At 43.1% G+C, this 21,277-nt stretch overlaps 1 protein-coding gene across 1 annotated transcript; it reads left to right on the top strand.

Moving 5' to 3' along the window:
• The first annotated feature begins 327 nt into the window (after positions 1–327).
• Positions 328–11,959, top strand: LOC125457773 (extracellular calcium-sensing receptor-like). Its single transcript, XM_048542366.2, has 7 exons — positions 328–597; positions 1,434–2,264; positions 3,233–3,460; positions 7,920–8,043; positions 8,133–9,036; positions 9,228–9,384; positions 11,876–11,959. Exons 1-7 carry the CDS (start codon positions 340–342, stop codon positions 11,957–11,959), a joined length of 2,586 nt encoding a protein of 861 aa, XP_048398323.2. The 5' UTR covers positions 328–339.
• The last annotated feature ends 9,318 nt before the right edge of the window (positions 11,960–21,277 follow it).

Raw genomic sequence — 21,277 nt, 5'->3', positions numbered from 1 at the left:
AACGTTTGCGATCCGGTGACCCTTCCTCGGAAGAATCAGGGTACATAGTGGGGCATGCGGCGGACAATCGACCCAACTTTGCTCATTGATACGATCCCTGAGGATCCTGATCATGGGTCCCAAAAAGGCACTTCTGGCAAGCCACAAGTTCCAGCGTAAATTGGTGGGTCGAACTTGCGTTTCCAATTCGGGTCTCCAGTGAGGTGGGAGCCTCGGCGAGGCTGGAACATCTGGGTAAATGTGATCCGCAAAACTGGATGGTAATTAAAACACGAATGTTATTTCCTTTCACACCTAACTCGCAGGTTTGATATCGCAACTTTTCGCCTGATACAGACAATGATATTTGCTATTGAAGAAATAAATCTGAGCAAAACTCTGCTTCCGAGTATCACTCTGGGATATGAGATCTACGATGACTGCTCGGTCACCGCAATAGCGTCGAAAGCAGCCTTGGCTTTGGTGAATGGAGAGCAAGAATTAATTGAGTATCCTGAATGTAAAGGGTCCTCCAATGTCGCAGCCATTATTGGCTGCGATATATCCACGTCCTCTATGGCAGCCGCAAGGACAGTCGGAGCGTTCGGAATTCCGATGGTAAAGTTTCAAATAATTGGCTACATTTTTACAACGCCGTTAGAATCATAGAATCGCGACAGTGCAGGTAGAGGACATTTGGCACATGGAGTGGGTGCCGAGCCTCCGAAGAACATTACGCCCTCTCCCAGCATTTATCATGCCTGCCACCAAGCCCGCACATCACAGGACGCTGGGCAACTTCGCACGGCCAGACCTCCTCGGTTACTGTGGGAAGAACAGCAGCACCCAGGGTAAACCGAGGCAGACACTGGCAGATAGAGTACACTACACACAGATAGACACCCGACGCTAAAATCGAAACACGGGCAGCAGTGTTAACCGTTGAGTCACCCTGCTGCAAAAAAAATTATCGTGGTAGCGTTTTTATCGGTTATTCTAGACTGCATTGAGCGCAAATTTTGCAATGTACCATACTGTGATTTCAACACAAATCCCCACAAGTTTGCGATATGGAATACTCATCGAATGATATTACCAGATCGACACTATCCCCCACATAGTCCTTTCGCTCATAAGTACACTGACGGAACGCGTAGCGACACCGAACTATTGGGAAAAAAACCCAAGTTCTTTCACGCTCATACAAAATAGTTCTCCCGCATCCACATGTGCTAACCATTGTAGATTTCGGCTTGTAATTTGTCTTTTCTTTAATTCTGCAAATGATTTATTTTCTTCGATTATTTCCCGTCATAGGTGCTTATATCCAATATTGCACTTAATAAAATTCATAACTAAACAAAATGCATTTATTCTTATTATTAAGAATAATTTTTAATAATTATTCCAAAAACGATGAAAACATCTTTGCGTATATTAACGCTTTTCTGCAGGTCAGTCATTTTTCTACTTGCCCTTGTCTGAGCGATAAGCAAGAATATCCGACTTTCTTTAGAACGATACCAAGCGACAAAGACCAGTCCAAACTTCTCGCTGAACTCGTGAAAACGTTTGATTGGAACTGGATTGGGACGATTAGAAGCAATACAGATTACGGGAATTTTGCGATGAGAACTTTTATCGAAGAAGCCCAAAAAGTTGGGGTTTGCATCGCGTACTCCGAATCATTTTACAGAACTGATCCAGCAGAGAAAATCAGCAAAGTAGTGCAGGTGATGAAAGAAGCGACCACAAAGGTTGTGATTGGATTTGTGCATAGTGGAGATATGCGAGTGCTAATTCGGGAGATAGTGCGCCAAAATGTAACGGGAATACAGTGGATTGGAAGTGAAGGGTGGCTTACAGAAGATATATTGCCACCTGAAGATAGAGCAAGGTTTCTCATTGGGGCCATTGGTCTAACAACTCCTTGGACAGAAATAGCCGGCCTCAGAGATTATCTTCTAAAAATTCATCCTTCTAAGTTTCCTGACAGCACTTTTGTGAAGATATTTTGGGAAACTCTATTCTCGTGCTCTTTGACGACGGACACAACAAAAACTAGAAAATCTGCATTTCAAGTCCAGCCATGCACAGGGAATGAACATTTGGATGGGTTAGAGAATGGCTACCTTCCGGCGATGATGGACGGAAGTTCCTATCGTGTGTACAAAGCAGTCTATGCTGTCGCTCATGCACTTGACGATATGCTGGCCTGTGAAGAAGGCAATGGCCCCTTTATGAATAACACTTGCGCTCACATTTCAAGCTTTGAACCCTGGCAGGTAGGAACTTATTTCATTTTGTTTCAGGTAGAGTGCATTGAGACCATCAGGTTTTGAATAGCATATTGTTCCATTTCCACTTGCGGCCGTTTACACGGCTTCCTTTAAAGAATCAATCCCATTTGAACGAATCAGAGAATGAGAAAAAAACAAACATACCAATACGCCAAGAACAGATCAAAATAAAAACTGAATATCAGAAACCGGAACTTGTTCTCACGTAGAAGGGTGGCTATTAAACCTAAATACCATATTGTAAGGACATCCAAGACCGAAATCCCTTAGCAGCGTCCTATAAACAGTGAAACACTTGCTTCACTGTTAAACCATAGGAGTGGAAGTATAGCCATTCGGCCCATCGAGTCCTCTCCGCCATTTAATCATGGCTGATGGGCATTTCAACTCCACTTACCCACACTCTCCCCGTAGCCCTTAATTCCTTGCGAGATCAAGAATTAATCAACCTCAGGCAAGGTAATCAATCCGTTGTGAGGTAAAAACCAGAGCAGCTAAATTGTAGCCAAGCACTTCCCACTAAGAACAACGTGCTAAATGCTCAATGTGTTGGTTTTCTAATATGGGATAGGCTTGGCGAACTTCTTTTTACAGTCTTACAGGGCCTTAGATCTCAGTGGAATGTTTAATTTTTTTTTTAAAAGTCACTCCGCCAATTCATCAGTCACCGGGGGCGACTCCGCACTGTCAATCAAATCTGTGTCGTGTGGCTCGACTCCACGTATTCTCAATCAGAGTCATTCCGGCTAATATTGACATTTGAATCCAAGACAGAAGATCAGAAACTTTCAAAAATGGAAGATTGATATCCAAACTTATTTGTTCCTCTCTGGATGCTAATTTGTGCTAATATTCGTTTCTAAACTATTTGTGTTAATTTGTTTACATGAATTCTAATGCACGTATCCAAATCACAGCCAAAGATGTACATGTCTTGGATTGTTCTCCTGCAGTTGCTGCATTATCTACACGCGATAAATTTCACTGCTAACACTGGGGAAATCGTGTATTTTGACGAAAATGGTGATCCAGTTCCAGCGTATGACTTAATAAATTTACAAATGAATTTGGAAGGTTCACTTGAAATTGCAAAAATTGGATATTATGAAGGCTCAGCGCCGGAAGGACAAGAACTTATCCTGAATATCGGAGATATCGTGTGGAGCTCCACTGGAAAGCAGGTATTTCCTTTACCATGGCACTGAGAAACATAGTTTAAAATAGTCATATTTAAACGCGAAAAAAAAAGAAAAAAAGAGCAAGTGTTTTTACTAACCATTATATCGTGCACTTTACTGGTAAGGAAGTTTTTTGTTATCCTTTCTTACAGCAATGGTAACTATTTCGCGTTCTTACACACAACTGAGTTGTTTTTAAGGCACTTTTCCTCCTTTCACTTCCCGTAATCCCTCAAGGCCAAAGAATCTGATCCTCGTTGTAGTTGGTTGGTTCGCCGAGCTGGTTCATTGTTGTTCCGCAGACGTTTCATTACCCTGTGCATAGAACTAGACCCCATATCCTCCCCACTGCAAGGAAAACCGGAAGTGAGGTAATCCAGCTCAACAGACACCAGAGTTTAAAAACCAGGCGGGAAAACACAAGGGCGCTTCATCGGAGGCTGCACTGATGATGTTGCCCAGCAGTGTAATGGAACGTCTGCGGAACAGCAATGAACCACCTCGGCGAGCCAACCAGCCACAACACCCACAACCCGAGCTACAAATCTACTCCAAAACCTTAGAGAATCTGATCCTCGTTCTCACTGAGTATTTCTGTGCGCAATGCATTGGGAACTAAAAGACGAAAATACCGTTATCAGTTTGAGAAAACAACCGGACCTACATTGAGTGTAGAAGAGGGTCTCGACTTTAGATTGTCAAGATTCTTCCTGCCTCAAATTTTACGAAATCTTTTCCACAAATTAGCGATACATTTTAGTGAATGCAATCTGTGTTCACGGCAACCAATTCCTCACCTACGACTTCCAAAGCAGTCTTTTAACTGGATGCTATTTCATTGACCACAGCTTCGAGGTTAATGCGCACACTGGAAAGGCATCATTGGTGGTAATTTACTAATCAAATAGTCACTTCACTCTCTAGTTTCTCGTCGGGCTCCTACATACTTATTAAAAACATTCAGAATGTCAAATATACTATTTATTAAAACAGTGTACGTCAGAATTACGTTTTATTTACTCACTTGAAAGTATTAACCTGTCTCTGCACTCATAACAAAATATGCATAGCAATTTTGTTGCTATTTTTCCCAATGTTAGTAATTTCAGGGCAATCATAAAATATACCAATTGACTTGCACTTTTTATTCACAAAAGTATCGGTTAATTAAAAGATCAGTTGTCTTTGAGATGGTCTATGTGAGTAATTGACAAGAAAATGATTCATAATTTCATAATTTCAATATGCATAATTACTGGCTAAGGGAATGTGGGTGAACCTTCTTCTACAAAAACCTCAATCACCTAATGTCGGCCATCTCCAGTGTTGTTGGCCGGAAGCTGAGGGATATCGATTCAATGCGAATTAAATAAGAACACTGAATCGTCAACCAAAGCAGTGCGTGTCGTGGAGAGTAATTGCGTATTTCTATTGTTTCTTGTGGCTAATGACCAGGACATGGCACTGCGTGGCATGTGTTTAATTACTCACCAATTTAAGCTTAGATGCTATGCAGGTCCTCGTGCATATGGGTGAGAAAGTTTCTGAGAAGAATTGTAACTCGGTTGTTGGTGCGATTGTTGATTTGCTCGCTGACCTGTTTAGCTTGTTCGCAAAGTTTTGTCAAAATCCTCGCTAACATAATCAGTGCGCCTCTGGTTCTGTCCCGCTTGCTAATTATGTGTCGCGGTTTGATGGGGTGAGTGGCATCACTTCCAGCTTTGTTCCGTAGTGGTTGGTATATATGGTCCAGCACGACATGTATGCTAACGGATTTCCGGTTTGAATGTCAGACCTCAGGAATTCCCGACCGTGTCTTTATTTGTTTTGTCCTAGGATAATTGCGTTGTCCAGTCGAATTGGTGTCCCTCTTTGTCCACGTTTATTGAAATGAGTGATAGTCAGCCATTTCTGTTGGTAGGTAGTTGGTGTTAATGAATCTTGATGGCTAGTTTCCTTCTAATTTGCCTTATATAATATTTTTTTGGCAGTCTCTGCACGACATTTTGTAACTGACGTTGGTTTTGTTGGTTGTGGTCTTCGGATCCTTAACACTCGTCGGGGTGTAGCTGTCGGTTTGTGGGCTACCATGATTCCTGGGAGGTAGACTAATCTGGTGGTCATCTCAGATATGTCCCTAATGAATGGAAGGTTAACTACTGTCGCTGGACGTGTTGTGTCTTCCTGCTGTGGTCTGTTGTGTAGGTATGGGCGGACTGCGCTTTTCGAGCAACAGTTGCTTCTAAAGACTCTTGTCTAAGTATTCTTCCCCGGCTTTGCGTAGCTCCCTGGTGCTGCAACGTGTTGGCCCTCTGAAACTGTCTCCGTTTGTGAGTATTGGGGTGATTGTTAATGCAGATGAGTACCTGATCTGTATGGGTGACCTTCCAGTGTACGCTAGGCTGGAGTTCACCGTTGTCCATGCGTTCGACCATTACGTCCAGGAATGGAGGTCTGTCGTTATTCTCCTCTTCCCTGGTGAATTATATACCGATGAGGGTGTTGTTTATAAGTAGATGGGTTTACTCCAGTTTAGCGCGTTTGATAATCACAAAGGTGTCATCCACAGAGCGGATCCAGAGATTTGGTTATGTGTGACGCTTCTTCAACAGCAAATTGAACCAAACACTATTCCATTTCCCAAGATGCTGACCGAGAAGCAGAGCCGATCATCCTCTTTTCCTTTATTTCTTCTTTCTCAGCTTTTTAAAAATTTCTAACTGCAATATACCTACCTTCTGTGGAGATTTCGAGCCAGCGCGGGGGACGGTGATAGTGCGCGGGAAAGATCAAGACAGTGAGCCCAACGCGGAGGAAAGTGAGCCAGCGATGTGGAATCGAGCCCAGCGCAGTCCCGATAGAGGTCGCTCAGCGTCTGTAGGGCTGAGAGCAGGCTGCCCAAGATCTCCTGGCATCTGCGGCTGCGTCAAGGGCATGGTGAATGAGTTCATCACAGACGAAACCGAACCCTTGTGAGGCGTACAAGCCCAGCATGACTCAGCACTTGGAGGGCTGCAATGTTGATAAACTTTTAACTGAATCTCGTTACTTTTTCTTTTATATAGTAAGAAGGACTCCCGTATCCCCGAATTTGCGAACAAGTGGCAATGAACTCTAATGCTAATTCTAAAATTTGAAATTTCGTGATTTGTTCAGCGAGCAGTGATTGACAGCATTATTTAAATTGCCACATTGCTGACTACTAAGTATGAACTCTGGATGCTTTGTGAGCGCGTAGAAACTGAAAATGTCATATTTGATGAGCAAGACGTGCTCAGCGAATTTTGCACAAACGTCGTATTGGAGCGGACGGTGTGGAGTTTGTGTTGTACCCACTGTGCTCAGCCATTTCTCGATATCACGTGGGATGGGTGGCTGAGTTGCTGAAGTCTGACTTCCATGATGCTCGGGAATTAAAGTCCGGGCAGGGTCTGGTGGTTTCGGGCTACTAGTTTGCTTTCCTGGGATGAATATCTTTGGAAAGAAAATCTTGAGAACAAACCACCATCATACACGACTGGATGTGGAAAGAGAAAATTAGGGACAAACAGGTTCAGGTGGCAGAATTTCGGCTTTGGATAAGACTAAGGCCTCGGAAAAAAGAATGATTCCTGGAGAAATGCCATGATCAGCACAATACTGCCTGAAGGGGTGGAGGCAATGCATTGAACAGTCAACATTCTTGCCTTCATTGGAAAGGGCAATAGGTGTAAGTTGTGCTGCAGTTTTATGGAGCTTTAGTTCGGCCAACTTTGATATGGCGTACAGCTTTGGTCAGCAAACTCTCGGAGGGGTGCGAATGCTTTGGAGAGAGAGCAGAAAGGGCTTAGCAGCATTTGGCCTGGTATGTGGGGTTTTGGCTGTGAGGAAAGGTTGGATAGACTGGGATAATTTTGACTGGAACACAGGACGTTGCGGAGTGACCCGATAGAAGTTTATAAGATTGTGAAAGGCATAGATAGAGCGGAAAGTATGAGGCTTTTTTCCAGGATGAGGGGTTCACTAGAGGACAAAGGTTCAAGGTTCAGGGGAGGAAGTTTAAAAGAGGTGTGCGAGGCAAGCTTTTCACACAAAGGGTGGTAAATGCCTGCAACACACTGCCAGAGGAGGTGGTGGAAGGAGATAAATCGGAAGCATTCAAGAATGCAAGAGTAGGAAGGGAGGGATACGGATCCGGTGAGTAGAGACAGTTTCTGTATGGAAGGACAAAATGAGTCGGCGCAGGCTTGGAGAGCCGATTGGCCTGTTATTGTGCTGTATTTGTCTTTGTTCTTTTTTGCTCTTTAATAAAAACACTATTTGGTTTAACATTTGACGGGAAAACTTACAAAGGTCTCAGTGGAAGAGAGGATTCCAGGCCTTATAGTCAACCTCTATCGGTGAAAATGGACTAACATCTCTATGTGCATTACGCTATGAATCCATTACACCGATAATACAAATATCCCTTAATTTCTTTTAGATTCCTCATGTTATTTGTTCAGAACCTTGTCCGGTCGGAACAAGAAAGGTCAGCAGGAAAGGTCAGCCAATATGTTGTTTCGACTGCGCAGAATGCGCCGACGGTGAGATTAGCAACAGCACAGGTATACACAAACCTGGAACCGTGTACTATATCAACTAGTGACCATCGTCAATCTTGTATTTTTTTTTACAAGTTGCCTTCATCTTTCAGATTCCACCGATTGTATGAAGTGCCCGTTGGATTATTTGTCCAATCAGCAAAAAAATCGATGTGTTCCCAAAAAGATTGAATTTCTTTCATTCCAAGAGGTTCTGGGCTTCGTCTTAGTGGCGCTTGCTTTCGTGGGCGTATGTCTTGCACTAGGTACAGCTGGTGTGTTCTTCCGGTATCGGAAAACTCCTATCGTTCGAGCGAACAATTCGGAGCTGAGCTTTCTCCTTCTCTTTGCGCTAACGCTTTGCTTCCTGTGCTCACTCACCTTCATTGGGAAACCGACCGGATGGTCCTGCATGTTGCGGCGGACTGCGTTTGGAATTGTGTTTGTTCTGTGCATTTCCTGTATTTTGGGGAAAACCGTTCTTGTCGTGATCGCTTTTAAAGCAACTCTTCCCAACAACAATTTGATGAAATGGTTTGGCCCGATGCAGCAACGGTTAGGAGTATTCGGCCTCACATTTCTTCAAGGGTTAATTTGCACGATCTGGCTCATTGTATCACCTCCATATCCAGTGAAAAACATGACCTATTACAGGGATATCATAATTTTGGAATGTGATGTGGGCTCTTTAAAAGCCTTTTATTTGGTGTCCAGCTATATTGGTTTTCTGTCCACTGTTTGCTTCCTGCTAGCTTTTCTTTCCCGGAAGCTTCCAGATAATTTCAACGATGCAAAGTATATAACTTTCAGTATGCTGATCTTCTGTGCTGTTTGGATCACTTTTATTCCGGTTTATGTCAGCTCTCCAGGAAAATACATGGTGGCTGTAGAGGTGTTTGCAATTTGGGCGTCAAGCTTTGGTTTGCTTGTCTGCATTTTTGCTCCGAAATGTTATATTATCTTACTGAAACCGGAGAATAACACAAAGAAAACCGTGATGGGCAAAGGGACTTTGCTGTAGTTCTAAGCTTCTTCTGTTTCTGCCCATAAAACTTTCAGACCGGAGATTGTGCATACAAATGCTTTTTGTTTGTTCGACAATTTGCCCTCATTTTCGATGGATTTGTGCTTTGGTTCTAATAAATATTAAGCAATTTACTTCGTTTTTCATGTTTCTGGTCACATGCGAAGACTTTTTTTTAATCCAGGCGACCATTTGCAGCAGAAGGAGCACCTCAACAAGACACCTTCGGAGTTCAAATGAAGACAAACGTTCAGCAGAGGGCTGCGACGATGCTGATTGGAGGGTGGGGCGAAGTTACGCATGACGCAGTCACCACTGGCAAACTGGGTTTTGCAAGCAAGGTTTGGCTCAGTCGTCAGTGCCGAAGAGGGGTTTGTGGAGCAAGTGATGGTGCAATCACCACTACCAAATAGGGGTGTGGGGAGAAAGTGTGGTCAAGGGACGGCTGAACACCACAAATGCCAATTTAGTGTTAGAGCTATTGAGAACGGCTGATGCTGTAGAATCCGCGACAGCATGATGTACAGCAGGACGAATGTAGCAGGCGGAGCAGCTTCATACGAGCAGAAAAGCTGACGTTTCGGGCCTAGACGCCTCTTCAGAAATGTGGGCGGTGAAAGGGGTTCTGAAAAAAAATAGGGTGAGAAGGGAAGACGGACTGAAGTTGGATAGAAGGAAAGATAGGTGGAGAGGAGACAGACCGGTCACAAAGAGACGGGGATGGAGCCAGTAAAGAGTGTAGGTGGGGAGGCAGGGTGGATATAGGTCTGTCCAGGGAGGACAGACAGGTCAAGGGGGCGACATGAGGTTAGTAGGTAAGGGGTGAGGCTTGAGGTTGGAGGAGTGAATAGGTGGGAGTAAGAGATAATGGGAACTGCAGATGCTGGAGAATTCGAGATAACAAAGTGTGAAACTGGATGAACACAGCAGGCCGAGCAGCATCTTAGGAGCACAAAAGCTGACGTTTCGGGCCTAGGCCCTTCATCAGCTCTCTAAGCATCACACTTAGGTGGGAGTAAGGACAGGTTAGGGAGGCGGGGGCGAGCTGGGCTGGTTTTGGCAGATTTTGAAACTTGTGAAGTCCCTATTGATACCATTGGGCTGCAGGGTTCCCAAGCGGAATACGAGTTGCTGTTCCTGCAACGTAAGGGAAGCATCGTTGTGGAACTGCAGGAGGCCCAGGATGGACATGTCGTCTGAGTAATGTGAGAGGGAGTTGAAATGGCTCGTGACAGGGAGGTGCAGTTGTTTATTGCGAACCAAGCGTAGGTGTCCTACAAAGCGATCCCCAAACCTCCGCTGGTTTCTCTGATGTAGAGGAGGCCACAACGGGAACAGGGGATACAGTATACCATTTTAGCAGATGCGCAGGTGAACATCTGTTTGATGTCGAAAGTCTTCTTATGGCCTGGGATGGAGGTGAGGGGGGAGGTGCAGGGGCAGGTGTCGCACTTCCCGCGGTTGCAGGGAACAGTGTCGGGTGTGGTGGGAATGGAGGTGAGTGTGGAGCGGACAAGGGAGTCATAGAGACTTGGTCCCTCCGGAAGGCAGATAAGAGTGGAGAGGGAAAAATGTCGTCTTTCCTCTGACCAACAAAAAGGAAGTCATTGTGAAGGCCACAAGCCGCAGCAGCAACAGGATGAGCATAAACCTACGGGACCTCTGGGCTCATTGTCGTTTGGAGGAAAAAGCTGGAGTGGCATTATAGAGAGGCTGTGACCTGATTTGCTGATGGGAAATCTGCACTAAATTTGAAAAAGAACTCAGCTAAGAAGTATCAATAAATTTAATTAACTCCACAAAGTAATTAACTAAGTAGAAATGGCTTGGCAGGTGATGTGTTGTAGCTATATGATGTGGGAGCTGGCTGATCCCTTTGCAAACGGCGGTGGCCACATCTGCAGAAAGCGTTGCTTGCTTGAGAAACTTCGGCTGGAATCTGAGCTTCAAACATTGCGGCACTTCCAGGAGATATAGAAGTACCTGGACGCTGTGCTTCCGGGCCGTCACACCTGATAGATTAAATGCTTCAACTTTGGACAGCAGGGGAGAGGCAGAGCTAAATAAAGGCAATTTAGGAGGCATGAGGTAGGAGCTGGGCAGAATTTACTCGTGAGAAGCCTAGCAGGAATGGCAGTGGAATAGCAGTTGCAGGAGTTTCTAGGAGTTATTCAGGACACACAGCAAAAACATAGGAGAATAAAGCATGGGACAGGGACCAGCTAGTACATGTTGAACAAAATGCTGTGTTTTTGTCGCGAGTTGCTTCATAAGCCCCCATTCTGTCTGTAATCTCGTTAACAATGTTCTGAAACGGATCTATACATTTTCATGGTGCTCACTGCTACCTACGCCGCTTGCTACCCTATCATAGAATTCCTACCGTGTGAAACAAGTCCTCATACATTCCATCCAGACCCATCCTCTTAATTTGCACACGATGAGCAATTTAGCATAGCGAATTCGCTTAGCTTGCACGTCTTTGGGCAGTGGGAGGAAACCGACGCAGACAAGGAAGAAGGTGCAAACTCCACGCATGTAAACGCCTGAGAGTGGAATCGAACCCGGATCTATAGCGCTGGAAGGCAGTAGTGCTAACCACTGAGCCACCGTTACTTATCCTACCTGTCTTTTCTTGATCCCAGTATTCCTGACCTACTATTACCCTCATTTTGTTTCCTGGAGGGAACTTAACTGACCATTTGCAATGAGAAGGATGTTAACAGTCGCTGTACTTGATACAAAGCCTGCTCCTGTTAACTCTATCAATTCCCTCTTCCTCCTTGTTATTTGAGATGTGAATTCATTATGAATGAGTTCGTTCTGTCGCAGGTGGATTGTGCTTTCACACCAGGATGGCACCTCTATGACAGCCGAGTTAAAAAGCACCTGTACATTTCTGTATCCTGGTACTAGAGTAATTACCTCTTCCGTTGCTTTCAGAACTAATCCTACTCCTTGTATCTCTCTTAGATTCGGGGCGCTGAGTTAGTTCCATTAGTGATTATAGTAGTAGGTTGAGCTATAGTAGTGAGTGGGTTGTCCTCATAAAGCATGAAAGCTCATCCTGTTTCTGGACACATACCTAAATTTTCCTCAACCTCTCTGGCCTTTGGGATAACCCCAGACGTACATTCCACCATGATCCAGTCTACCGGACTCATAATTACACGCAATTTCGGACATTCACGAAATTGTTCCTTGAACCACGTAAGTTCTGTAAAGATTAATTTTGTCAGAACATGTAACAGATAATTCGGTTTTCTTGGCCACTGGGGCAAAGATTGGAAAATAAGGTTGGAACTGTGCAGGACATTGTGACACAAAAATCCACATTTCTTCCTAACACGCCACCATTACCGTGACATTTGTCCGAGCATGTAATGTGTTGTTCACAATCGACCGATGTTATGTCCTATCGTTCATACAAAAAAAGTCAGTGAAAATACTCCCTGTGGAAGGAACCTTCGTTTCAAGAAAAGTAACAATAGGGATCTTCCGCGTTCTCATGATTTATTTTCCTACAAAACAAATGCAGTTTCTGCTGTAAGTTGCAGTCAATCTGATTTTATTGCTTTCATCGTATTTGTCAAGCTGATCTCCTTACCCGTCAACCAATTAATGTAGATCAAGGGTGGCTCTAGCCTTCCACCGCGTCCTCTCATTCATTTCGGTTGGGCAATAGATGTTTCCTCCACTACGTTCCCCATTTCCTTTTCCTTTTTTTTGTTTCCATTGGCGAGCCCATCTGATCTCTAAGGGGTTGAGAAAGAATGGTGTACCTACTGGATCTCCATTCTGCTCAGGTTTTTCTGGTCCCACAATGCCCTGTTTTGGTTTCCAAAGCCAATCCCACTCTAAGTTTTCTAACTCTACGGTATCATATTCTCCCAACATCATGTCTAAATGGTGATAATTATCCTGCCCCCTCCAAATGGCTTTAACTGGTTAATGTGATACTAGCCAGTCCTTTCCGGGGCTGTTAGCACCTTGTATACTGATTGACTTGCTTTGATAATCAATTCATATGGCCCTGCAAATCTAGGGGCCAGGAAGAATGTTTCTGATGTACAGGTATCATTACCGGTTGCCCCACCTGCAGCTGCATTGGCTTTGTTTTGGAATCAAAATCGGGCTTACGCTGTTATTTTCGTCCTTCCCATATTACTTACAGCCATTTAATTCGCTTCTTCCGCACTCAACTAGTTGCTTTCATTATTCGGTCTACTTCTAGCTCAGATAGGTCTAATCCCAGCAGTGCCTCCAGGCCACACATCTCTCAACCCATCAACAGCCTATAAGGGGCAAATTCTGTATGGGAAGCTACATTAGTTTTGATTATCTTCAAGTCATAAGGAAACACCGTCAGCCAAGTGGTCTGGTGCTGCTGCACGATTTTAGTCAACGTATTCTTTAAAGTTCGATTTATCCTTTGGACTATCCCATTGGATTGAGGTTTATTTGATGTATGGAACCTTTGTTTTATCCCTAGCAGTGTCATGATATTCTGTATCACCTGTGTGGTAAAACGTGTCCCTTGATCTGATTCAACATTTCTTTGTAACCCCGAATGAGTAAAAACCTTTGCCAACCAGACCTTTGCAGTGATTTTAGTGATATCAGTTTGAGTGGAAAATGCCTCTACCCATTTGGTGAAGGTATCTACTATCACCACTTTCTACTATCTACTATCACTTATATCCTCCTGTAGTTGGAGGTAGGGGACCCACAAAGTCAATCTGTAGATTTGTCCAGGGCCCCCTCTACTAGCCTTGTGTCTCCAAGGGCTCCCTTCTTGACATTTTTGTCAGGGTTAATTTGGAAACATATCAAACAATTTTTCACATGTTTCACATTTCCTTTTGTTCATGGCCACCAACATACCTCTTTCAACCTCTCCAAGATGTTTTCCAGCCCTTGATGTGTATATATATCATGATACCAATAAATCATCTGATTCCTTTCTCTTTCTGGTAGTACAAACTTCCTTTCATACAGTACTACACTTTTAGCTGTAAGTTGTTTTGTTCCTTCAATTCCTCTGACTCCTTCCCTTCTAATTCTTTTATGTAATTCTTTATCCATTCTTTGTTGTCCTGTTAAATCAATTCATGGCACTTTTTTTTCGGTGTTCCTATTTTCTTGATCTGTGGCTGCCATTTTTCTCCTGCCATTGCCCCTCGTTTGGCTAATTGATTCTTTTTCTATACCCCTCTGGTAATTACACGGAATAAGCTTTCACCTTCATCACTGCATATTCTTTCCCTTTTGCCTTTTCAAAGATGTACCTCAGCAATGAGGCAGATAGTAGTACCATCCCATCTGCTGACACAAAGCCTCTAGTCTTACATAAGTGTAGGTATTCCATCAGACAGTTCCACACGTATATACTATCTGAATAGATAGTAGATCCTGAGGGAATTTATCTGGGTAGGTCACTGTATATGCCACTACTGCCAACTGACCTGCTTGAGCACTTTAGGCCTTTGTCAGCTTGAGGGTTATGCTATTCAATTCTCATCCTTGCTCAACTTCCATATAGATACCATAACCACTTCTCTGCACTGATGAAGGGCGTTTAACAAAAAAAAGGATGATTTGTCATTCCCCAACTGGTCTTGTACTTTTGTCTTTTCTGCCACTTGTCTTGGATATTCCCTGTATTCTCTTTACTGTTATTCCCTTCTTGTTTTGATACAAATTGTCCCTTGGGATCATATATTATCACTAATTGACATCCATGGGGTGTCCGCTAATAGATTAAGTTACATGCTAACAATACAGTGTTTTTAACCCTTTTCAACCTCTACGTTTTTCCCTTATAATGACAGCGTCCATCGAGCAATTCTGTTTGTGTACCCTTGCTCTACTGACGTGAGCACGCTCACAGAATCGACTATTGGTTACAACTGACCATGCACCTCTTACAATAAAATCGCTGACTCCCAGCCAGTTTCTTTACTGGCCAAACAAGTGAATGTTTATGTAGAAGTAACTTGCCTTAACACCCCTTATGCTACCATACTTTGCATTACCTTTTCTGCATCACCTTCAGCCTGCTTGGGGAATCCACACTGTTTTTCATGTTTTAGATCTGGGCCCTGTATACACATCTCCTTTTGTATCTGGCCATAGCCATGCTTATGTTTGGCAAACACATCCCAGTTTTGTTCAATAATTCCTTGCACTATCAAGTCCTTGGTCATGTCAGTAGGACTGATCTACATTTCTCCCACTGTCACGCTCTCCTTGTACAGTGCTGTGGTGATTTCAATAAAAACAAATACTCATTACTTATTCATGGCATTTGCTGTATCAAACAGTTCACTGGATCAAAACACAGTCTTGCACTGGCCATGTAATCACTTCCAACAATATTCTGCTGATTTGCTAGGTGTCTTATAAAGTTTCATTAATACTCTCGTTTACATCAACTCTATTACTCCAATGTGTAAATTTTAAAGATCTAATTTGGTTATAATACTTTCTATCTTCACATTCATATCATTTTAACTGTCAGAAGATGTTTGATAAGGTGCGACACTTCAGGCCAATGAATAAAAGTGTATGGTGTTGGAAGTAGTATTTAAGAATGGATAGAGGATTTGCTAAATAATAGATGACCAAATGTTGGGATAAGGGACCATATTCAGGTTGGCAATCTGTAACCAGTGGAGTGAAACAGGGATTGTTGATGGAGCCATGATTACTTACAATATATATTAGTTACTTGAATGATGGAAGTGAATGTACTAAGCTAAGATTGAAAATGACACAAAATAAATTGGAAATCAAGTAGTCAGAGTAGCTACTTGAGGTTTTTAGACAGGCAAAATGACAGTGCAAAAGCTTGGTGGATGGAGTGCATTTTAGAAAAATGTGAGTTCATGCACTTTGGCAAGAACTACCCAAAAACCGAATGTTATTTAAGTGGGGAAAGACTGCAGAAAGCTATAGAACACATGGATTTTGAAACTGGAATACTCTTAATTTCATAGCCATATTGAACATAAAAATAAGGAGGACATGCTACAATTATACATAACACTAATCATACCACAGCAGGAATATTGTGAACAATTGTGGGCCTCTTATCTAAGAGAAGATATACTGAAATTTTATAGCGTCTAGAGAAGGTTCACTGGGCTGATCCAATGCATCAAAGTACTGTCTCATGGTGAGAGCTTAGATAGCTTGAGTGTGTATTCATTGAAACAGTTAAGATTCTTAGGGGGCATGACAGAGTAGATACAAAGAGATTGCTCTATAAGAGTCTAGGACCGAGAGCATAATATTAGAGTAAGCTGTTGCCCAAGTAAGACAGAGGTGAGAACAACTTTCCCAAGGCATGGTGAATCTGTGGTTTTCTTTGCCACAGAAGGCTCTATCATTGTGTATATTCAAGAATGAGAAAGACAGATTTGACTTTACCAAGGGATGCAAGGGCTGTGGGAAAACACAGGAAAGTGACTTGAGGATCATCATTTTAACCAGAATCTCTTTGAATGGTATAGCAGGCTCGATGGATGGTATCTCCAATCAGGCACTACCCCATAAGACCAAAAGCTGTCCATCGTTTGGACCTAAATCATTCTGTCCTGCTTTGAAAAAACATTAAACATTTAATTGTTGCAAGGAAGAACTGGATACTAGAATTCTCTAGGCCTACTAATAATGATTTTATGTCGCTGGAGCACCATTGTCGACATGAAATGGACTGGTTCAGTTTCTGTACTGATTTGGTGTGGAATGGGATTCACATGTAGTATTTTGTTGCAAGATTGTATGGAGTTGAAATTTTAAACTGGGCTTGTGAAAAATCAATGTGGACTTCACAAGCTTCATTCGCTTGGGAGCACTACAGCGCAATGGTATCAACGTGGACTTCACAAGCTTCAAAAGCTCCCCTCCCCCTAACACTAAAACCTTCTCAGCATTTCACAGCTTGATATTTGCTCCTCTCTTAAATCACTTCCCAGCACAGACTAAAAATGAAAGTGACAGTCCAGAAAGTTATCTCTGTAAACCTACTGGGTAATTTGTTTGGAAGTCTAGGTAACTTTCTCACACTTAGATTTATAAGGTATTGAAGTGTTTAAAAGTTTATGATTACCTCCATACACACAGGCATCTGCATATATTTAACTTGGAGCTCTAAGAACCTGAATTTGCAGTAAATGTTATTAAATATGTAAAATTCACATTTGTTTACACTGGGGAGAATGAGGAGTTCGAGGAAATTATCAGAAGTAAGAAGAACGTATTGGAGAAATTAATCAGGTTGAAAGTAGATAAATCTCCCGAACCTGACAGTTTACATCGAGGGCTTTGAACAAAATGAAGATACAGTCAGTTGACGCATGTGGACTGCAGCAGTTCAACAAGCCACCTCACTACCAACTTCTCAAGGCAACTAAGCATGGTAATAAATGCTGGCCAGCCAGTGACACACCTGTCCCATGAGTAAATTAAACGAAGCCCATGCACTGTCGGTATACCCACAGACTCGTAGGGAGGAAATTCCAGGATTTTGGCCCAGCAACAGTGAAGGAACTAATATATTTCCAAGTCTGGATGGTGAGTGGCTTAGAGCGGAACGTGCAGATGTTAGTGTTCTGACCTAACTGCTGCCCTTGTCCTTCTGGATGAAAGTGATGACGAACTTGGACTTTGCTCTCTAAGGATTTTTGGTGAATTTCTGTCGTGTGTCCTGGTAGATAGTGCACATTTCAGCTAAAGAGAATTCAGGGTGAAAGGAGTGGATTTTTGTGAATGTGGTAGCAATCGAGCAGGCTGCCTTGTTTCAAAAGTTGCCAAGCTTCTTGAGTGTTATTGGAGCTGTACTTGTCAAGGCAAATGGAGAGTATTCCAACTCCTGACTTGTGTCTTGTGGATGGTGAACAAGTTTTTTGGAACTCAGGAGGTGACTGCTGCACTCCTAGCCTCTGACCTGGATGTCTTTGTTGATAAATCACTGAAAACTAACTTACAGGTACAGCAATATATTAGACAGGTTAATGGAATGGTAGCCTTTATTGCAAGAAGTTTTATAGGAGCTTAGTTAGGCAGTACCTACAGTATTGTGCACGGTTTTAACCTCCCCATCTCAGGAAAAGTATTATTGCCATAGGAAAAGTGCAATCAATGTTCACCATAGATAACAAAGTGTGGCGCTGGATGAACACAGCAGGCCAAGCAGCATCTTAGGAGCACAAAGGCTGACGTTTCGAGCCTAGACCCTTCATTCACCAGACTTGTCCTGTGATTGTAGTGTTGTCTTGTAAAGAAATATTGAGCAAGTTGGGCTTGTATTCTCTAGGCTTTTGAAAAAATGAGATGCTATCTCATTAAGCTTACAAACTATTGAAAGGGGTAGGATCGATAGACTCGCTTTAAAATATAAAGGGTAGTACTTTGGTCTCAGATGAGGAGAGATTTTTACTCAGAGGTCTGTGAGCCTTTGGAATGTTCCGCCTCAGAAGGCTGTGGAAGCTCAGTATTTCACTATAATTAAGAGTGATTGATTACAGATTACTTTGGAGGTACAGGGTTATGGGAAATGGTTGCTTGAAAGGCATTGAAGTGTTCAATCAGCCATGATTGATTTGAATGTTGGCGCAGGCATGACAGCTCAATTGTCTACAATTTCTATGTCCTTAATTCAGTGTTGCCCTTTTGGCCTTCTTATGGTCAATCAATGTCAGCAATTTTGTTTCTTCCTGCTTTGCCCTGGCTTTGTGGGGGTCAGTTTACTCAGTTGACACTACAGCCAACTCACAATACAAAGGGCTGACAACTGGTTAGTTTTGATTTCTTATACGAGCTGAGGTTACGCTGAAGAGCTCACCTTCTGAGCTCCCCGCAACCACCCCTCTTGCCTAAGTATGGTCACCCCATAAGTCATTTCTTTCTATTGAGAGAGCAGCCCTATGGTTTGATAAGACTATGGCAACTTTACCTTTACTTTTTTGCTATGTCTTCCTCTCTCCTTCTCACATATGTGGACTGTTCTCCTTTTCCCTCACTTCCTTCTGTCTGTCGGCCTCATCTTCACTTCTGTCTTTCTACCTCAGATAAATTCATGTCTACCTTCTCACCTCAACCAATCACAGGTAGTTAACAAGTTGCTATGCTGGTATTATGGCCATTTATTTTTCTCTCAATTTTTCTGTTGCATTCTTCAGCAGAGTTCAAGTAGCTGCTTCATTTTCAGCAAAAGAAAATCTCTTCTCCAATGCTCGCATTCAGTTCCCTGTGCTCTATTCAGTATTCTTTCTTTTCCCACCAATTTGTTACGGATTCATGTTTTAGATTATACTAGATTCCCTACAGTGTGGAAATAGGCCCTTCAGCCCAACAAGCCCACACTGCCCTTTGGAGCATTCCACCCAGACCCATCCCCCTATAACCGACACACCCCTGAACAATATGGGCAATTTAGCATAGCCGATCCATCTAGCCTGCACATCTTTGGAATGTGGGGGGAATCCAGAGCACCTGGAGGAAACCCATGCAGACATGTGGAGAATGTGCAAACTCTGCACAGACAGTCACCCGAGGCTGGAATCGAACTGGGTCGCTGGCACTGTGAGGCTACAGTGCTAACCACTGAGCCACCGTGCCGCCCTTGTTGGAGTAAGAACAGTCAACTTCTTTGAATAAGTGACATCCAATCTTTATATCTCTTTACCCACTACCTCAGCTTCAGTTTGCTGTTACGCTTCGATTGCACTAAGATGAATGGTAACACTCTCCATTGTATTATTCTATGATTAAAGGTGAGCCACCATCCAAGTCACAGGGTCATAGCTGTAAGTAAGGAACCATAAGGCCATAAGGGCATAAGGCATAGGAGTGGAAGTAAGGCCATTCAGCCTATCAAGCCAAATCCATCATTTAACCAGGTTTATGCTCAGCCACCTATTGCTGTTCTAATTCACTACCAGTTGTGAGTGGTCTTCAAGGTACTTTTATCAAGCAAAACATTCATTCTGGCTTCCCCTGGATACTTCACGGTTTACTTGCCAGCTAGTCCTCCTCATGGTTGGCTGTGTCAGTCTGAACACAATGGAATATAGTACTTAGCTCTGAGCTGAGCTTTGGACCTCAAATGCCCTCCAGGACCAGGACCAGACTTTAATATTACAGCATCACATAAAAAAAATCACTGTATTCACTGCCACTGTAATTCCCTTCCATATGCCTGTCACCTTATATTTAACTCCTGGAGATCTGTCTTTGCTGTTCTCTGAAACATCAGGATACATGAACATACTCACCCTCAATGCTTCAGAGTTTGAAAATATTTTTGAAAACGAGGCCATTTAGTCTCCTTCTTTCTTATTCACTTATGGGACATTGTTATCACTGTCTGGCCAGAATTTATTGCCCACCCCTAGTGGTCATTGAGAAGGTGGTGTTGAGCTGCCTTCTTGAACCAATGCAGTACACATACTGAAGATTGGCTGCCATTGCCCTTCGGGATGAAATTCCAGGCTTTTGACCAAGTGACACAGACGAACCGGCAATATATTTCCAAGTCTGGATGGTGAATGACTTGGATGGAAACTTCCAGGTTGTGGTGTCCTTAAGTATCGGTAGCCCTTGCACTTCTACATGGAAGTGGTCAAAGGTCTGTGAGGTGCTGTCTAAGGATCTTTAGTGAATTTCTGCAGTGCATGTTGTAGGTAGTATACACTTCACTTACTGAGTTTTAGTGATGGAAGAAATGAACTTTTATGGATGTGGTGCCAATCAAGGGGGATGAAGTCTTGACTGTTATTAGAGCTGAACCATCCAGACAGGTGGGGAATATTCCATCACATTCCTGACTTGTGCTTTCTAGATGGTGGACAGGCTTTGGGAAGCCAGGAGATAAGTTATTTGCTGCTGTATTGTGTCCTAATAGAGATGATGTAATTGGAATCACATAGACCTGGCTCCAGGGTGACCAAGGATGTGAATTTAATGTCCACAGTTATGCAATTTTCAGGGAACATAAATGAAAAGAAAAGAGTGGTGGTGTATTGTTGGTGGTTAAGGAGAAGATTGTCACAATAGTGGGGGAGGACATCATCCTGGATGATGTGGAATCTGTACAGATAGAGCTGCGGAACACCAAAGGGCAAAAAGACCTTAGTGGGAGTTGTGTACAGACCACCAAACTGAGAGAAATGGAGTGCTACAGGACAGTGGTTAAACTACAGTTAACACTAGTACATAAACTTAGGCACA

This window comes from Stegostoma tigrinum, chromosome 14 (assembly GCF_030684315.1).
Source record: "Stegostoma tigrinum isolate sSteTig4 chromosome 14, sSteTig4.hap1, whole genome shotgun sequence".
Taxonomy (NCBI): Eukaryota; Metazoa; Chordata; class Chondrichthyes; order Orectolobiformes; family Stegostomatidae; genus Stegostoma; species Stegostoma tigrinum.
Note: the sequence above shows the minus strand (reverse complement) of the source record. Positions and strands in the feature narration are given on the sequence as shown.